At 45.3% G+C, this 19,887-nt stretch overlaps 2 protein-coding genes across 12 annotated transcripts in view; one reads left to right on the top strand and one right to left on the bottom strand.

Annotated features, from left to right (window-relative positions):
• Positions 1 to 3,066: 3,066 nt before the first annotated feature.
• LOC311612542 (uncharacterized protein) lies at positions 3,067 to 7,716 on the bottom strand. 3 transcript variants are annotated; one of them, XM_084865564.1, is made up of 2 exons: positions 7,667 to 7,716; positions 3,067 to 4,522 (listed from the first exon to the last, which is right to left on the bottom strand). In XM_084865564.1, the coding sequence occupies exons 1-2, from the start codon at positions 7,673 to 7,675 to the stop codon at positions 3,344 to 3,346; spliced, it is 1,188 nt and encodes a 395-aa protein (XP_084721690.1). In that variant the 5' UTR covers positions 7,676 to 7,716; the 3' UTR covers positions 3,067 to 3,343. The 3 variants fall into 3 exon arrangements, with proteins under 3 accessions (XP_084721690.1, XP_084721691.1, XP_084721692.1); XM_084865565.1 differs by lacking the exon at positions 7,667 to 7,716 and adding an exon at positions 7,001 to 7,660; XM_084865566.1 differs by lacking the exon at positions 7,667 to 7,716 and adding an exon at positions 6,896 to 6,993.
• A 417-nt stretch (positions 7,717 to 8,133) lies between these two features.
• Positions 8,134 to 19,887, top strand: part of RCOR3 (REST corepressor 3) — a 42,003-nt gene continuing 30,249 nt past the window's right edge. For 6 of the 9 annotated variants that reach the window (XR_014793301.1, XR_014793302.1, XR_014793303.1 and 3 more), the window contains exons 1-3: positions 8,134 to 8,534; positions 8,966 to 9,022; positions 18,222 to 18,299. Coding sequence is in view for 6 of the 9 variants with exons in the window: in XM_084865546.1 (XP_084721672.1) it covers positions 8,354 to 8,534; positions 8,966 to 9,022; positions 18,222 to 18,299 (316 nt within the window). In the remaining 3 variants the exon portion in view is untranslated. The remainder of the gene's footprint in view (positions 8,535 to 8,965; positions 9,023 to 18,221; positions 18,300 to 19,887) is intronic. The other 3 variants (XM_084865543.1, XM_084865544.1, XM_084865542.1) reach the window with 2 other exon arrangements.

Here is a 19,887-nt window from a genome sequence, read left to right as displayed (position 1 = left end):
AGCTATTACATATATTTTATGTGTGTGAGTGTTAGAAAGGAGACGGAGACACACTGCTATGGTTTGAATATTTGTGTTCCACCCAAATTCATATATTGAAATCCTAACCCTCAAAGGTAATGGTATTTGTAGGTGGGCTTTTGGGAGGTACTTAGGACTTTCATGAATAGGATTAGTGCCTTCTAAGAGGCTCCAAGAGATACCTAACCCCTTCCACCAGGTGAAGTTATAGGAAAAGTCTGCAACCTGGAAGAGGGCTCTCACCCAATCAAGACCTTGGGCATCCAGCCTCCAGAACTGTGAACAATAAATTTCTGCTGCTAATAAGCTACCTCGTCTGTGGTACTTTGTCATAGCAGCCTGTGCAGACTCACACACTCTCACACACACACACACAACTATTATAGAGGAATACTGTATTAACTATTTGCACATCGATTTTTCCCCTTAAAATATAAAGACTGTTCTATATTGGCATAAATAGATATGCTTCAATCTTTTTCAAAGGTCACTTATAGTTTATTGTGTGGGAGTGTGTTGGTATTAAAGACTAAAAACTAATCGTAATAGTAATGTTTAAAAAAAGATAAAAAATATTTTGATACAGAATATTTTGTGAGCAGTTTGGTGTCACAAAATGAACTGATTGCACTGAATGTTACCTTCTTCAATGCATTTCAAATTGGGAATTCCTTTGGAATTGAGTTGATGCCAGCGACCTTTCCATTGACAATGCTTAATAACTATTTGAACAAAATTTCCCTACTTCTATATTTCAGTCCTTCATGGCAGGAAAACTTCTCTTACCAACATCATTCATGACTCTTACTTGCCTAAGCACCGTACGCACCTTATCTCATCAGACTTAGCTGCTTCCCTGGCCTTTGGATTTCTCTACACCTTTGGTTTTCAGGAAGTTTGTTACACCTCTCCTAGTTTTCTTATTTTTCTATTTTTTTCTCAGTCTCTTTCATGGATTCTTTTTCCTCTTTTGGCCCTTCAATGTTTGTGTCTCTGTGCTTTTCATTCTCAGCTCATGTCTCATTTTACCCAACTGAATACTATCTCCCCACGGAGAATATATCTAGAAACTAATTCATCTTCTGCATATCTCAAATGGTAAGTCTTCAGTATTTATCTCCTGTTGTTGATACAATCATCCTACCCAGAAGGCACCAGTCTAAGACTACCCCCTTCCCTTTTCTTGTCCATATTCAACCTATCCCCAAATTTTGGTAATTACCTACTAAATGTTTAGCTCTATCCCTGCTTCTATCCTTGCTACCACTGCCATAATTCAAGCCTTATCATTTCTAGACTACTTCAACAGCCTTCTAATTGATTTCTTTGCCAAATTCAATTTCCATCTAAAATATCATTTGAGCCAAATCATTGTCTTGCTTAGATCCCTCTGGTCCTTTTCCATTACCTAGAGAGGAAATTGCTTAACCCTATGACTGCTATAAAGGGCTTTCTGCGGGTTAGCCCTTGCCTACCTCTCGTCTCATCCTGAATTGACTTCATGCCCCAGGAATACAAAACTATTTGTAGTTTCCTGACATAATTCAAGGTTCTTTATATTTTTCACACTTTTCTGAAATATTTTGTTCAATATTTTCCCTTATAACTTGAGCTTTTTATGTCCTGTTTAAGAAATATTTGACTACCCAGTTAGAGATAACGAGTAGGCATCAAGGTTTCTTATTTTTCATCTACATGGATATTCAATTGACCCAACACCATCTATTGAAACGTCCATTTTTTCCCTCCACATTTGCACAGTATCAACTTTTCCATAAAATGTTCACATAAGGATTTGTTTGGGAACCCTATTCAGTTCTATTGGTTTACCTTTTTTAAAACTTATTTTAGAGAGAGGAGGAGGGGGGAAACACCAATGTGAAAGTGAAACATGGATCACTGTCTTCCCCATTCACCTTGACTGACAGGGGATCGAGCCCACAACCTGGGCATGTGCCCTGACTGGGAATGGCGACCTTTGGGTGCATGGATGAAACAATCAACTGAGCCACACCAGGGCTCCACTGGTCTACTTCCCAATATCTGATAGTATAAATCCTCCAACTTTGTTGTTCTTCCAGATTGTCTTGGCTATTCTTGGTCTTCTGAAATGGCTATATAAATTTGAGAATCAGCTTATCAATGTACATGCGTGCATACACATGTGTATACACAGACACACACACACATACAAAATCTGCTTTGATTCTGTTAGGGATTAGACTAAATCTACAGATCAATTCGGGGAGAACTGACATTTTTATATTAGAGTCTTCTGATCTATGACCAGTTACTTGTATCTTTGCTAATTTCTCTGAACAATGTAGTTTTTAAACTACATATCTTTCGTTTAAATTTAATCCTAGGTGCAAAGGGCTGGATGCTGCCCCAAAGATGTTAAGTCCTAATATCTGGAACCTGGAAATGTTACCTTATCTGGGAAAAGAAAAAAGGTCTTTGCAGATGTGATTAAATTATAGGTCTTGAAACAAGGGATAATCCTGGATTATCCAGGTGGGCCCTAAATGCCATTAGTGTCTTTGTATGACAGAGGAAGAGGGAAATTCAACACACACACAGAGAAGATAATGTGAAGATGGGGGCAGAGATTAGAGTGATGGGGCTTCAAGCTATGGAATACCTAGAAAGGGCAGGAAACAGATTATCTCCAGAGGCTCTGGGAGAAGGTGACCCTGACTCCTAGATTTTGGACTTCTGGTCTCCAGAACTTTTGAGAGAATAAATTTGTTTTAAGCAACTGTTTGTAGTAATTATAGCAGCCATGTGATACTAGTATGCAAGGTATTTCATATTTTTTATACTAGAGACCTGGTGCACAAAATTCCCTCCTCCGGCTGGTCGAAGGCACCCGGGACCCAGGTTTCCTTCCCTTGGCCAGCTGCAGCCACAGCTGACCATGTGTGGCTGGCTTTCCCCGGGCTGCAGCCACAGCTGACCATGTGTGGACGGCTTTCCCCGGGCTGCAGCCACAGGTGACCATGTGTGGACGGCTTTCCCCAGGCTGCAGCCACAGGTGACCATGTGTGGACGGCTTTCCCCGGGCTGCAGCCACGGGCACCCAAGACCGAGGGGCGGGCAGCTTGTCCCTCTCCAGGGCCTCAGCCTGGCTGGTCCCCATTCCTCTCTCGCAAGCTCATTTGTGCCTGGCTGGCCGATTCCTCTCTTGTGAGCTCCTGTGTGCCTGGCTGGTCCCCATTCCTCTCCTCAGTGTTGAGTGTCTGAGCATTTCTGACGCGAGGGTGTGACAACCATTTGCATATTAGCTCTTTATGATATAGGATTGCTTTAAAAAATTTATTTTCTAGTTGTTTAGTGCTTGTATCCTATATAATAAAAGGCCAGGGACCATGAACGTAACAACCGGAGCGGCCCCTTGACCAGTTGCCATGAGGTGCATTGACCACCTCTCAGTCCCTCCCCCAGGGCTCGCAAGTGGCAGTGGGCAGGTTGGCGAGTGGTGGAGGGAGGAGTGATGAATGGTGGTGGTCGAAGCAAGGAGCGCTGGTGGGCAGAGTGATGGGTGGGGCGGTGAGCGCCCAGCGGCTGCAGGTGGAGCCACGAGCAATGAGCAGCTGTGGGTGGAGTGCCGCGTGGGATGGTGAGCGATGAGCGGTGGCGGGCGGGGTGGCGAGTGATGAGTGGCAGCAGGCGGAGCGATGAGCAGCGGTGGGCAGGGAGGTGAGGGACCATCCTTGGCGGCCGGAGCTACGAGTGGCAGTGGGCGGGGCGGCGAGCGGCGAGCGGCGGTGGGCGAAGTGACCAGCGGTGGCGGCGGCTGGAGTGATGACTGGGGCGACGAGTGTGGAGTGGTGGTGGGTGGTGCATCGAGCAACGAATGGCTGCGGGTGGGGCGGCGAGCCACGAGCGGCTTTGGGCCGAGGGACGCGGGGGGAGGCAGAGTGATGAGCGGCTGTGGGCCAGCTGGCGGGCAACCAGTGGCGGCGGGCGGGGTGGTGAGCGATGGCCGGCTGCGGGCAGGGCAGCGAGCCATGAGCGGCTGCAGGTGGAGTGTTGAGCGCCGAGTGAGTGGCAGCGGGCGGAGCAAAGAGCGGCGGAGGGCGGAGCGACGAACTGTGGCAAGTGGAGTCATGAGTGGCTGCAGGCTGGACCGCTGACCGGCTGCAGGCGGGGCGGCGAGCAACTTGCGGCTGCAGGCAGGGCGGCGAGCGGGGCGGCGGGCGACGAGCGGCTGCAGGCTGGGCAGGCTGGGCCGGGAGCGACGAGCTGCAGGCTGGGCGGTGAGCAACGAGCGGCTGCGGGTGAGACGACGAGGGACCAGCGGCTGCGGGTCAGCCGTGAGCGGAGGGACCAGCGGCTGCGGGTCAGCCGTGAGCGGAGGGACCAGCGGCTGCGGGTCAGCGGTGAGCGGGGCCATGAGCGGCTGTGGGCAGGGCAGCGAGCGGCCAGCAGTAGCAGGCTGGGCGGTGAGCGGCAGCAAGCGGCGGCGAGCTACTCGTGCTTGATTTCGTACGCTGGGCCTCTAGCATAAAAACATAATTGAGCTTTACACGCTGACTAAATCCAGCAACTTGCTAAATTCACTTAGTAACACTAATAGCTTATGGGTTATAATTTTACATATAGACTGTCACGATTTCTCCAAATAAAACATTTATGTATTTCTTTCCAATCCTTATACGTTTTTTTCTATGCAAGTTTGCCATCACTGAGATGTCCAGTACAATATTGAAGTATATTTTCATATATTTTGATTTTGGAACTATGAGAATGTACCGGTATTGTTTGTTCCATATTTAAAAAAAAAAAATTAAATACAGTAAGAAAATAGCCAAACAAAATAACTAACACCCTTCTAATTGACAAATGAAAGCCCTTTTCTTAAGCCCTTAACATGACTTCATCACTGGACATTGTTTATTAATCCTTTCTTAACATTTTCTTCTTCCTCGTTCAGATTCTTTTATTCCTTTAACCCAATAGACATTCCCAATATTTCTCCTTAAGTCGTATCTTTTTCTAAATTGTCCTGTTAATTATTGGCAAATCTTTTTAATATATTTTATTGATTTTTTACAGAGAGAAAGAGAGATAGTTAGAAACATCAATGAGAATCATCGATCAGCTGCCTCTTTCACACGCCCTCCTGGGGATGTGCCCACAACCCAGGTACATGCCCTTGACTGGAATTGAACCTGGGACCTTTCAGTCTGCAGGCAAAACGCTCTATCCACTGAGCCAAACTGGTTTTGGCTGGCAAATCCTTTTAAGGCCCTTTATTATTCTTTATATATCAGGCCATGTTCCCATGTTCCTTTTCTTCAGGGGCAAAATACACTTGCTTTTCTTTTTAAAAATCCTATAACCTACCCACCTCCCTCCCTGAGGTCCTTCTCTTAAGAGTGGAATGCAGTCTACCTTGCTCAGCCTTCTTTGCTGTACTAAAAAGATAAAAATAAAGGTATAATCTTTTAAGAGTTTTATTAATAATATTTTAATTATTACCCCTAATCTTTAATGTTGTGCATATAACCGTATGCAGAAATTTTCTGTGGAAAAGTGGGTGTTACAAAGTTGGGTGTCAGAAAGCTGGCTGGCCGAGAGGCCTCAGTAATTCACTCAATTCAGAGACTGGCCTTTGTGTTACAGGACCCGAGATGCTGAATCATGTTCATCAGAAGCTTGTGTGTAAAACCAAAGTACCAATGTTTTATAATTTACAGTGAAAAATATAACTGTCAAGGAAAATGGCTATTCATTTCATTTGGTCAGGACATTCTCTTCTTTCAGAAAAATCCTATGGGAATTAAAATAATATTCAGAACCGTAGTTGTTAATAAAAGAAATAGAATTAAAAGGTTTAGTCCTGCCCTAACTGTAGAGGGTCCCCTGGGAATGCACATGGATGACCTTTAATTATCATCAGCTGAACTCAAGGCTAGGCAGAGCCACGCCCTGAAAACACGTTTCCCCAAAATGCTGAAGACTGTTAACAGATTTCTTATCTTTATCCAAGTGCTTGGAATGAGGAAGGAATAGGAGCTTGACTTACCCAGGTCTTGATATGCTAAATCCCAGGAATGAGGGATTGAATAGGACCTGGGCACACCCAAAACTCCTGATTCTAAGCTTTTCAGGGAAACCTCCCTTTATTCTTTTGGAAATAAACGCTGTGTCGTCTGTGGTGGGTGTTGACTGTCTCTCTATCCGAGTGACAGCCCAGCCCCCCACCCGGGTCCTAGCTTGATGAATCTATTTCTGCCTCTTGGTCTCTTAAGGGACAGCTGATCTTTCATGGGAGTTTCTCTCTACCCCTCCCCCGCCTCTCTGAAAAAAACCAATAAAATATATATATATATATATATATATATATATATATATATATATATATTTTTTTTTTTTAAAGGTTTAGTGCCCTGGCTGGTTTGGCTCAGTGGATAGAGCCTTGGCCTTCAGACGGAAAGGTCCCAGGTTGGATTCAGGTCAAGGACATGTACCTTGGTTGCCTGCACATCCCCAGTGGGGGGGTGTGTGTGTGTGTGTGTGTGTGCGCGCGCGCAAGAGGCAGCTGATCAACGTTTCTCTCTCATTCCCTTCCTCTCTGTAAAAAAGCAATAGCTGTATGATTTAAATATTAAATGGAATTATATCAAGCTTTGATAGAGATGTAACTATCTCCACTAACAGAACCAGACAGATTTTTGTCCTGCCCAGGAGATTTTGCTCTTTACACAAGGCCTCTCTGCCAAATATTTACTTCCCAGGCTTTTCTTGGCTCACTTCCTGATTTCTTTTGAGTGAAGGCTAGCTCCGGTTGGGGGGGGGGGGGGGGGAGGGGGGAGAGAAGAGAAAGGGGGACTGGACTTATTTCTGGTTTGATCCACTCTGCACTGACCTAAAATAGCACTCTTCCAGGGCAATCTTTTTAAGTGTTTGGGAAATACCTTCCCTATGGACCCCAAGCTACCACTTTGCCTACATCTGCATACTGAATACTCACAGTTCAAATACTCAATGAGGGAAGAAAAAAACACACACAAATAAAACCATCAACAGGCCCCAACACCAGGCCAGCCTGGCAGCAAAGCCAAGGTACTCAAATTTTGGTGACCAGGAAAAAAAAAAAAAAAAAGCAGTTCCCTCTTCCTTCTGCCTAACGCAATCCAGAAAAGCATTGCGGAGCTATCTCCTGCCAGGCTGCAAGCCCGGCCAGAAGGCGGCTCCGGCCTCACCTCGGCCTCGGGCTCCGCCCTCCACCGCGCGGCCCGAGCCCTGGCCCCGGGGCCGGGCAGCACCGCGGGGCCGGCGCCAACTAGGCGAGAACCCCGTCCTCCCGTCACCACGGACAGCCCCCACTCCCGAACGAATGCAATAGCAAGAAAGGAAAGGGGAAGAAGAAAAGGTCAAAAGAGGAAAACGGGGCCAAAGGCTTTAAAAAAAGAAAAAGAAAAAAAAAAAAAACTCTTAGCAAAAGTGAGCTGCATTGCTCAGCCCTTTTGCAACTCAGCTCGGAGGCACCATCGGCCTCTTTCGGGGAGCCAGGTCCCCGGTCAGAGATCCCGAAACAAGCAAACAAATAAAAACAAAAACCACTGCGGCGTTCGCGGCCTGGTCGTCTGCTGGGCCGGAGGGGCCCGGGGACGCGGAGGTCGCCGGCTCCACTAACCGGCTCCATGGCGGGCAGCGCGCCCCAGCGCCACGCCGGCCGCCGGGCCCGGCCCCCGAGGGCCGCCGCCGCCGCCGCCGCCGGGCCCGGGAGAAGGGCGGGCTCCAGCCTGCGCCCGCCCGGCCCCCCGCAAACTCCTGGGAAAGGGGGGGGCCGCTCCCCGGACCCGGGCGCCTCGGGTCGCGCCTCCTGCCGCGCTCCTTCCGCCCGGAGAGGGAGGCCAAAGAGTCCCCTGAGGAGGCGAGGCGGCCATGGCGCCCGGGGCCCCGAGGAGGGGCGGCGATCGCCATCTCGGGGGAGCTGGGCTTCCCCGGGGCCTCCCTCCCTTCTCCCCCCCCCAACACCCCGATCCCCTCCCCGCGGCCGGAACCTCCCTGCGGGGCGGAGGGATACCGGCGGCGGCCAGGAGCGCGGCGCGGCCGAGCCGAGACCCGGGAGCGCGGGGCGGGCGGGGAGGGCGGAGGGAGGAGGGGGAGGAGGAGGAGGGGGGGAGGCGGGGCCGGGGCGGGTGGTGGTGAGGCGACTGCGCTGCCGCCGGACCGGGGCGGTGATGGCGGCTCCCTATTAACACCCTCCTCCTCCTCCTCCTCTCCCTCCCGCCCTCGCTCCGAAGCGATCCCCCTCCCCCCGTCACCCCGCCGCCTCCCTCCCCACCCCCCCGCGCCGCGCCCCCTCCCCTCGTCTACCATGCCCGGCATGATGGAGAAAGGGCCCGAGCTGCTGGGGAAGAACCACCGGGCGGCCAACGGCAGCGCCAAGAGCCCCGCGGGCGGCGGCGGCGGCGCCTCGTCCACCAACGGCGGCGGCGGCGGCGGCGGGCTGCCCTCCTCGGAGCCCGAGAGCGGCTGCAGCAGCGACGACGAGCACGGTGGTAGCCCCGAACTCCTCCCCGCCAACCCGCCCGCCGCCCCCTCCCTCCTCCCTCCCTCCCTTCCCTCCCCTCCCCCAGCCCCCTCCCTCCGCCGCGCGCTCCCGCCCCTCGGAGCCCGGGCGCTGCGGTGGCCTCGAACTCCCGCCCGGAGCCGCGCCGCAGCGCCCGCGACCCCCGCCCCCGCCCCCCACACCCCGCCCCCAGCCTCCGCCACAGCCCCGAGCGCCTGCCCGGACTCCACATCTCCCTCCCGCCACCCGCCGCCGCAGCTTTCCACATCCCCTCCACGATTTTTATATTTGATTAAGTGTCTCTTCCTCTCTTCTTTCCTGTATCTTTCTCTCTCTCTCTCTCTCTCTCTCTCTCTCTCTCTCTCTCTCTCTCTCTCTCTCTCTCTCTCTCTCTCTCTCGTCGGCATTGCTTTGCAGATGTTGGGATGAGAGTCGGAGCTGAATACCAAGCCCGGATCCCTGAATTTGATCCAGGTAGATTATTTATTTTAAATTAATTTATTTTTTTTTTGCTTATGTCTCCCCTTTTTCCTGGGAGTGGGTTAGCGGGGGGCCGGGAGGGGTGGCGGTGTCGGGGTGAGCTCTGGCCAGGGGATGGATGCGGGGCTGGGCTGGGCTGGGCAGGCGGCTGTCAGGCGCGGCGGGGCCGTGACACGCGGGGCGTGCGGGCAGATGTGTGCATGGCAAGGTGAACATGGTTTCTCCGGAGGCTGCTTGCCCGCTGGTGGCATCGCCCCCCTCACCCTCCTGAGCTCAGGGCGAGGTCGGGGGGAGCTCAGGGAGGCGGCCCCGAGGCGGATCGGGGGTCCGCGGGGCCGCGGGCCGGGGGCCGGGGGGTGGGGGGGGGAAGCCTGTGTGTGAGCATCATGCCAATGTCACCGGCCGGTGCACCCGGCCTTGGGGCGAGGCGGCGGCGGCGCCCGGGCTGCTGCCCCCGGCCCTGCCCAGGGCGAGCCTGCCCCAACCCATACACTCCAGGGATTTTCTTTTTTCTTTATTTAAAAAAAGAAAAAAAATTTTTTTCCCCTTTGGCTGGGTGGTGCAGCTTTGCTCCAGGCAGCTCGCTCTGCAGAGTGCTGGGGCCAGGGGGAGAGAGGGGTGGGGGAAGGGGCGAGGAGAAGAGCAGGAGGCACACACACACCTCGCTCGCTGGAGAGCCAGCCCCACGAGTCAGACCACAGGACAGCGGCGGCCGCCGCCAAGGAGACATTTTCTCCTCCCGGAGCCGCAGCCAGGTTCCTGCGCCCTCTGCCAGCCCGGCTCGCGGGCTCCCTGTCTACTTTTCTACAAACAGGTTCTGGCGGTCACGGGATGGCAGCCGGGACGGGGATTGGGCGAGAGTTCCGCAGATGGAGGCACCCCCGCCGGAGCCTCCTTCCCTCCCTCGGTGGAGCGTGTCTCCTTCTCCCAACCCCACCCCAGACCCTCTGCAGTTGAGGCTTTGGAGGGGCTGGGTTTGGATCTCCCCCTCACCCCCACCCCTACCCCACCCCGGCTCATAATAACGCTGCATCTGTGTTAGATGTCAGCAGGGCTTAGTTGTATTTTCTTGGGGAAATGGCCTGTTTATTTGATTGTAGGGTATATAGCTGGCAGTGCAAAATGACTTTTACCAACCTTTCAAAGAGTTGTAGGTAGCAGCTCTTACTGTTCCAAGAGAGAGAGAGTAAAATAATGGGTGAAACAATTCAAAAGAATTGTCAGTGCGGGCTATTTTTTGCAAAAGGTAAAAAGCCATACAGGAGTGTTCAGCCAGATCTGGGTTGCCCTCTAAATGACACGGCTCGTTTTTAATACATTTTACTCAAAAGCTATCCATGTGCGTACTGGTGGGCTTCAAATAAATATGAAGGTTTTGTGAAACTAATTTTCTTTGATGTAGCTAGTAGGCGAGTGGCACTTTAATTCCCGTTACTGTTTGTCTCGGGTTTTAGCTACAGTTGAGAAGGCCATGCTTTGGCTTCAGGTAGGCTGAGTTCAGTTCCCACCCAGCTCTTCCTTTTATGCTCTGAGCCAGTCACTGGGCTTCCAGCCTGTTTCCCTAGTTATAAAATGGAAGGGAAAAAAAAAAATAGTCATGTGATTCTTGCCAGGATTATATGACTGGGCAATTATTCACTAAAGATTAAATTTCATCATTAGGAATGATTTTCATACATTTATACTTTTTTTTATTTAGGGTTTTTTATTGGGACTCTGCTTTTTTGGAAATTGATAAGCTTATCTCCAAATTAGAATTCAGGCGCCAGAATTATTTCACTTAACAAACATACCTAAATACTAGTTAGGTTTGTATTTCATAGACAACTATGCACATGTTGGTTCTGGGTCTTGTTTTTAAAAGAAAGATTTTATACTGGAATAAATTCATGCATCATGGATGGCCTGATCACTTTAAAGCATTCTTTTGTTTCATAATAGACTAACTACTAGAACAAACTTAAAAATTTGAAAAATAATTTTAAAATGCAAAAGACTTTTTAAGGTGGTTTTACATGGCCATTATTTGGATTATCAATTTATCATATTTTGCTTATTTTGAACCTATGAATATTTGTGAGGGGGGAAAATAACTGAGATATTACTTTTTAAAGTTATATTTTCAATTTACTTACTGAGACTACAATGATCTACAATGATACTCTTTATTAGAATAAGTATAAATGTCACATTCTTTAGATTCACTTAATCATTTTATCCTTAATCTCCTGTAGAAAAATACTTAACCAGAGGGCACAACTAAAACCAGTTACCATTTAAACTGACGTCATTTGACTCCTAATCACAAGATCCCTAATCAACCAGTGTATAGTTGTCTATAGATGTTATAGGCAAATCTTTTCAAGCAAATGTAGCTTATCAATTATTAGACAGTTTTTAAAAGGAGATAATCACTATGGCATTCAACATAATATCACTGCTTTATATATTATTCTAAGTGTTATACTATCGTGTGAAGTTTTTATTTCACATCAATTTAATGTAATTGGGTGAGAATTTAAACATTTCCTTAGAAAAGAGAATAAAAGATTTATTAAGGATAGAAATTGAGATATGGTAGCTCCTCTCTCCCTTTTTCATGTCATTATCTTTATCCTCATAAAACACTTACTAGTAGTCCATCTTCATAGAGATTATTCACCCATAACCATCAAAGACATTTAGAAGAATTCCTTAGGTGCCAAAATTATTATGATCAGAATGTAGGAACAGTAAGGGTTTGTGTGTGGGCGGGGATACTTTCATGGGAGGAGATGATGATGATGATGATGATAGAAATTAAACACAAAGAATAAATTATTAAATAACTTTAAGAAAATATGAGAAGAATTGAGATTTAAGTTAGAATTACTGAAGTTAGGAGATTAGGAATATAGGGTGCCCCCCAAAAATGTATACATGCACTTTGGATAATTATAAAGGTAGTGTTTATTAAAATATATTTTATTCTCAAAACTGAGTTATCAGCTGTTAAAATTTGTATACATTTTTTGGGGACACCCTTTAGTTGACATTAATTAATAGGCCATTGCGAAGAATGCCTTTATAAAAATTTACTAACTAGATTTCTGATTATTTCCTTGGGTTCCTTTTCTTTTGATTCTTTAGTACAGGGGTCCTCAAACTTTTTAAAGTGGGGGCCAGATCACGGTCCCTCAGAGAGCTGGAGGGCCGGACTATATGAACTACTAATTCCTACTGTAACACCTCGGCTGCGCTCACTGCCCAAAAAACCTGGCAGGCCTGATCAGACTCCTCTGCGGGCCGCATGTGGCCCTCGGGCTGTAGTTTGAAGACCCCTGCAAGTTTAGTAGGTCTTTGCCTACTGACTATGCTTATATCACAAGGAACAGTTTTGTGTAGAGATTAAGAGTTTCACCTCTTACCATATGCCTTTTAGCTAATATGACATAGTGACCTGGGACAAACTACCTGATGTTCCAGGCCTTAGTTTTCTTATTTGTAAAAGGGAAATGATGTTAACTATAACACAAGATTAAGTAAAAATTAATGTATATAAAGAAATGTTCTTCAAAATAATTTACCAGAGTACATACATATAAGAGAATTTTGAAAAAAGAGTCACTTAATTTCAAGTTGGAATCCATCATTTGTCACTTATTTTAAACTAGAGGGCCAGTGCACAAAATTTGGGCACAGGTAGAGTCCCTAGTAGCTGCTGGCAGCCGGGGTCTCCCTTTGTTCTGTACTGACTCCTGGTGGTCAGGGCAGGTCATAGTGAGCAATCAAACTCCCAGTCAGTCAAACGCCCAAGGGGACAACTTCCATATTAAGCTTTTATATATATAGATATATAGATAGTTGAGAAATGTAATCTTCAGTTTATTGAAAATACTAACAGTTTGAAATAAAGCTTTTATATTCTTATTTTAAATATATCCAATTAACTATAAATACTAGAGTAATGCAATGGTATCTACTCTATGGAATATATGAACAGGCTCCTGACAATCTGAAAGTTTATATTGTTCCTTTTTGCCTTTGAAATTATTTCCATCCATTTTTCCCCACAGATTTTTATAATGTGTTTTTGTGCTTGAAAATGCTTTTATTGACACCTAATTTCTCTACCACCATAATATGTATTCTTGTGGAAAGGTCTTAAGTGTTAAAACTCTTTTGGCTTGAATTATTATAATTAATACATAATTGATTAAAATTATAGTAGTCATGTTCCTTGAGTAAAGGAGGGCTTTGCCAATAGCCTTTGGCACTACAGAAATTTTAAATTTTTAGGCAGTGCATTCTTTTTTTTTTCTTCTTTTTTTTTAATCCTCATCCAAGGACATGTCTTTGTTGACTTTAGAGAAAAGAGGGGGTGGGGGGGGGGAAGGAGGGAGAGGGAGAGAGAAACACCAATGTGAGAGAGAAATATCAGTCATTTGCCACCTGTATTCACCCTGACCTGGGATTGAACCCACACCCTAAGTATGTGCCCAGATTGGGAATGAAACCTGCAACCTTTTGGCATACAGGACGATGCTCCAACCAACTGAGCCACCCTGGCAGTGTACTCTTAGGAGACTTGGGATGGGTGAGATGCCTTTTTATTTTAGTGAGAGAAGGACTGTTATCAAGAAAGAGTCCAGTGGTAGGATGAGCAGATAGCTTAGACTGCAAGTGAGTTCAGGCAGATTGTCTTGGGAAAGAACATTAGGGAAGTTGAATGTCTAAATTTGATTTCCATAAAACTTATTCATGCTTTTGTACCCCTTGGAAAGCCTTGGTTTAAACCCCAGAGTAAAGTTGGTGAATTAAGTATATAATTCAGAGCCTCGTATATAAATGGTAGAACTTTAAAAAATGTTTGGAGTATCTTACTATTTTAATATTAAATCCTTTATATAGAATATTTGTTTAATGGTATATTATATTAAAAGTCATAAAGGAAATTTAAAAAGAAATAGATTTTTATTTTTGTACTTAGCTTGAAATTTGCTGTTGGTGTGGAAATCCTAGCTTATCAAAGTTAATGCAGTCATCCCTTGGTATCCAGTGAGGATTTGTTGCAGGATCCCTGAGAATACTTATATTCTTGAATGTTCAAGTCTCCATATAAAATAGCATAGTATTTGTCTATAACCTACTCATCCTCCCGTGTACTTCAAATCATCTCTAAATTACTCATACCTAATACAATATAAATGCCATGTAAATAGTTATTATACTACTAGAGGCCTGGTGCAGATTCATGCACGGGGGGTAGAGGGGGTACCTCAGCCTGGCCTGCACCCCTCCCAATCTGGGACCCTTAAGGGGATGTCTGACTGCTGGTTTAGGCCCGATCCTGTAGCAGTGCTCGAAGTGGCATGCAGCTAGGGATGAGCCCAAGCTGGGCCGGGCACCACCAGACTCGGCACTAAGCGTGCTCTTGCCACTCTCACCACTCCTTAGCACTGCTGTAGAGGCAGGAGAGGCTTCTGCCACCACCATTGCACTTGCCAGCCGTGAGCCTGGCTTCTGGCTGAACAGCACTCTCACTGTGAGAGCACAATGACCACCAGGGGGCAGCTCCTGTATTGAGCATCTGCCCCCTGGTGGTCAGTGAGCGTCATAGCGACCAGTCTTTCTGGTGGTTCCGATCATTCCATTGTAATGAGCGCTGAGGCTTTTATATATATAGATGTAGAGTAGAGGCCCAGTGCACAAAACTCATGCACTGGAAGCGGGTCCCTCAGCTGGCCTGTGCCCTCACAGTCCGGGAGCCCCACGAATGAAAACCCCAAATAGGTAGACCCTGCCTACCCGACCAGGGCTCCACAATGGAATGCCCCCACAGAGGGAGGACCCACCTACCTGCTGCAGCGCCGCCACCACCGCTGGTAGCCTGGCCTCCCTCTTTGGGGCAATCAATCACGGGGCTCTGCCATCGATCACCCCAAGGAGGTAGGCCCTGCCCACCAGCCTCAGCCTGCTGGTCAGTGGCCTGGGCCTCCTTCTTTGGGGTGATTATGGAGTCCCACCCCAATTGATTGATTGGCCAGTGTCCTGGGCCTCCCTTTGCAGGGCAGTCATGGGGCTATGGGTGGCCGGGTCCCCGACCATCACACCTGCCTCATACCCGCCTTGGCTGGTCTGGCACCAGTGGGTGTCATAGTGCAATCATCCGGAAGGTCGTCTGGAAGGACATCCAGAAGGTCGTCCAGTTGTCTGGTCTAATTAGCATATTACTCTTTTATTATTATAGATATTGTTTAGGGAGTAATGATAAAGAACTGTGTGTTCAGTATAGACACAACCATCATTAGTGGGCCTAAATAGTACGTGTCCCCAACAGCATACCATTTTTCCCCCAAATATTTTGATCCCATGGTTGGTTGAATCTGTGAATAATGTGGTACCCATGGATACAGGGGCCAACTGTACTTTTGTTTGGTAGTTGTTGGTTTTCACCAACTGGTCTTTACCAACTGTAGTTAAGAAGATCTAAAAAATACGTTTTACCAACTGTGGTTAAGAAGATCTAAAAAAAATAATTTACCAACTGTAGTTAAGATCTAAAATATTATACTTTACCAACTGTAGTTAAGAAGATCTAAAAAATTTTCAAAAGGATTAAGCTTTTAAGGGTTTCATTTAACCTTTTAAAAAAAACTTGTTCAGTAATTTTATTTTCAGAACTAATCCTTTAGTTTTATAAAATTGTAACTTGCTACTGAGGTGTTGGTTGGTTGGTTGGTTGGTTGGTTTTTTAATCACTTCAAAAGTTAGGATGTTTCTAAGGCTTGGTTATTTTGTTTGAGTCAAATTTAATTCTCAGTACTATTCATGAATATCAGACAAGTTTTGACATATAATTTTCAATATTGTTATAGATAAAAGGGAAGGGAAGGGAAGTGTTAAAATATCTTCATTAAATATCTCTTAAACAAATTTAAACTTAAAAAAAAATTTCCCCGTGAAGAATAACAGTTAAGTTTTCCCCAAAATTCTTAGCATTGTAAGATCTGACAGCAACTGGCACCCAAGCTGTGAGCCCTAACCTTCCCTCCCTTCCCCTCCCCTTCCTCCCCTTCCCCTCCCCTCCCTTCCCCTCTCTTTCCCTCCCCTTTCCTCCCCTTCAAAAAAACATATTTAAATATTAAGCATAATACACTATTGAAACTTGCCCTCAAGGGCATGTACCTTGGTTGCAGGTTCCCTGGCCCTGGTTGGGGTGCATGCAGGAGGCGACCAATCAGTCTCTCTGTCTCTCCCTCTCCCTTTCACCCTCCCTAAAAATCAATGGGAAAATATCCTCAGCTGAGGATTAACAACAACAAAAAAGACTTGAGACTTAATGCAAACCTTTGTTGCAATCTATGCTTAACTAAGTAGGATTTAAATTATCTTATAATCTTTTGTGAAAGAATCGGTGCCATTTTAAAGGATTGAAGTTTAGGATACTCATTTGAAATAGCAATAGAGTTTAAGTAATAAAGGCTTCTGACCTACTTAGATAGGATGTCTGTATTATTTCCATTGAATGACTTGGCTCTTTGCTTTTGTGCTTTTATTTTATGTGGTTAAAATTCAATATATATTTTCTTTTTTAGCAAGAGAAGATAACAAAATTTAATACATAGTATGGAAACCTTGCATGCATGAGATCAGAGACCCACATGCAGAAGAGGGTCAGAGATAGACAGAAATTGTGGCCATGAGTTGCTGGTAGCTATCAACACCTTATAAAAATCAATTATGACATGTTTATAAACAAGTCTTCGTAAAGTAGGTGGCAACAATGCTTCATTTATTGGTAGTTTGAATTACCTTGAATGTACCTACGAATTAGGAAGAAGCCAAGAAAAGATCAGACCTCATAGGCATGTACTTTGCTCTAGGATAGCTATGTCAGGCGTTCATTCATCCTACTCTTAATTTGTCTGCTGTTTATCAGTAGAGCTTGATTTTTCTGACTTTTTAGATAACAAGTTAGAAGTAAAATTAGAAACAAGCAATAATATACTCCTAGATTAGAGGTGGACTCTCAAAATACTTTAAAAAGAAATAGTATTATTAACTTTTACATTGTTTTACTTTGTTTTCTTCTTACACAGAGCACATACTTTTATAAATGTAAAATGTAATAAATGAAGTCTAAAAAGAAATAGCTGGCAGATTTCTAGCAAGGAATAAGATTAAATAAAAACTATAAAAAGCAGATACAAGTACTTAAAAATTATAGTAATCTTGGCCCATTTAGATATAGTGCAAAATAATTAACCACCTGAGGTATTCTCTATGGTTTTAAACGAGTTTTTTTTATATATATATATATATATATTTTATTGATTTTTTTACAGAGAGGAGGAGAGAGGGATAAAGAGCTAGAAACGTCGATGAGAGAGAAACATCGACCAGCTGCCTTTGCACACCCCCTACTGGGGATGTGCCCGCTACCAATGTACATGCCCTTGACCAGAATCGAACCCAGGACCTTTCGGTCCACAGACCGACGCTCTACCACTGAGCCAAACCGGTTTCGGCTGGTTTTAAAAGTTTTTAATGACTCCTAAGTAATGTATACAAGGTTAAGTCAGTTATCCTATCTAATAAAAGAGTAATATGCAAATTGGCCATCACATCAACACAAGATGGCCAGCAAGAGAGGGCAGTTGGGAGGGACCAGGCCTGCAGGAGAGGGCAATTGGGGGGGGGGGGTGTCCCAGGCCTGTCGGGGAGGGCAGTTAGGGGCAATCAGGAAAGCAGACAGGCAAGCAGTTGGGAGCCAGCAGTCCTGGATTGTGAGAGGGATGTCCGACTACCCTTTTAGGCCCAATCCTACTGGACCTAAACGGGCAGTTGGACATCCCTCGAGGGGTCCCAGATTGGAGAAGGTGCAGGCTGGGCTGAGGGACACACCACTGTGCATGAATTTTGTGCACTGGGCCTCTAGTTATCTATAAAGAAGTAGGGATGTGTAATGTACTTAAAATCTTTCTTTTTAATTTAAAGGGAGTAAGCTTCAATTTTTATGAAATTTCCTTCATCTTTATTAATAAGATATTTAATGTAAATCTGTTTTCCTTCTCTTTATTGTTCTGTACTTTGTTTTTTTGCCCTCCTTTGCAGGTACTATAATAAAATAGAAACAAACTAACCTTCATTATACTCATTTTGAATGTAAATAAAAATCCATCATATTCAAAGTAATTACTTTTTCCCCCAGGTGCTACAAAGTACACAGATAAAGACAATGGAGGAATGCTTGTATGGTCTCCATATCACACTATTCCAGATGCCAAATGTAAGTTTTCTGAACTTGAACATTTATGTCAATGGGCATCTATTAACCAATTCAAAATGCAATTTTTATTTGTTTTTGGGTCTCTTAGATTCTCATAAGAAAAAACAGTTTGTCTTTGTTTTGTTTTGTTTTGTTTTGTTTGATGGAGGTTGTTAGAATGTTTTTCCTTTTGAAAGGCAATGGGTTGATCATTCCAAGTGTGTCAGGTCCAGGAAGACAGAGGAAACCTAGGATCTGATGGCATTTTGCTGCTTACTCCTCAAGCAGGGGAGGGAGTTACTATGTAGACATCTGCCCAGGTTTTTCCTCAGTGTATGGAGATGTAAAGAAATGCCTTCCAACTTCAAAGAGCCCACTATCAGTACCATGTTAAAGAGGAAAGGGGCAAGAACTGACTCCAGCAGCCATCAATCAGGTCATCTCCGTGCTCTCCATTTCTGGACGGAGGCCTTCGGATCATTGGCCATGCACTTCTTGAATCATGGTGTGGCTTTAGACTTCAATGTGATGTAGCGGACCTGATCCTTTGCGGCACATCAGATATAGGAAACGTGCAGGTAACAAAACTCAGATCCCCATCCTTCATTTAGTTACATTGAATTTACTAAAACAAAAGAACCACTGAGCAGCTACTTCAGCAGCTCTGAAATAAGCTGGTCTTTTAAAAACATTTACTAAATCTTATAGCTGTCCCATGATGGTCTCTTTAGAAAAGTAATGATTATGTAATGGTAAGTCTGATTATACTTATTGATGCAATAAGAGAACTAAAAGTTGAAAACTGAATAATATTCTGTATACCAGATCATTCTTTCTATTTAAGCACTTTAGAATACCAGCAAAGGCCTGACTGGAAATCTAGGAATTGAATGCTCTTTAGGCATTCTCAAACAAAAACATGAAATTACATTTGGCCTGGAGCTGTATGCTGAGAAACCTGAAAGTGACTGTTGCGTTTCTTTGGTTGACTCCTCATAGGCAAAGGTTTTCATTTGTAAATTGAGTATCAGGGTGTCATTGGTTTTTGCTTTTTTAGCACTGTTTTTATACAGAGGTGCCTTTCTGAGCAAAGTATAAACAAAATTCATAAAACCAACATTTCCTGATAGAATGGTGTTCATGTAGAATATCCAACTGAAGGTCTAGGGCTATGCACTGGAATCACTTGGGGGAACTTTAAAAAAAAAAACCCACTACCAATGTCTGGTCTCTTATCTCAAACCAATTCAGTCAGAATTTTCAGAGGAGGAGCCTGGACTTACTTTTTATTTATTTATTATTATTTTTAATCTTCACCTGAGGATATGTTTTTATTGATTTTTAGAGAGATGGGGAGAGGTAGAGAGAGAGAAACATTGATTGAGAGAGAAACATCAATCAGCTGCCACCCATATGTAACCTAAGTGAGGATCAAACCAGCAACCTGAGTATATGCCCTGACCAGGAATCAAACCTATGACCCTTTGATTTCTGGGACCGACACTAACCACTTAGCACACCAGCCAGGGCCAGACTTATTTTTTAAAAGCTCCTCCACTGATTCTAATGTAGAGCCTGCCTTAAGAACCATAAGTTGATTGTATTGTTT

This window comes from Pipistrellus hanaki (assembly GCF_964339955.1).
Source record: "Pipistrellus hanaki genome assembly, chromosome: 18".
NCBI classification, from domain to species: Eukaryota; Metazoa; Chordata; class Mammalia; order Chiroptera; family Vespertilionidae; genus Pipistrellus; species Pipistrellus hanaki.
This window is presented reverse-complemented; position numbering and strand designations above follow the sequence as displayed.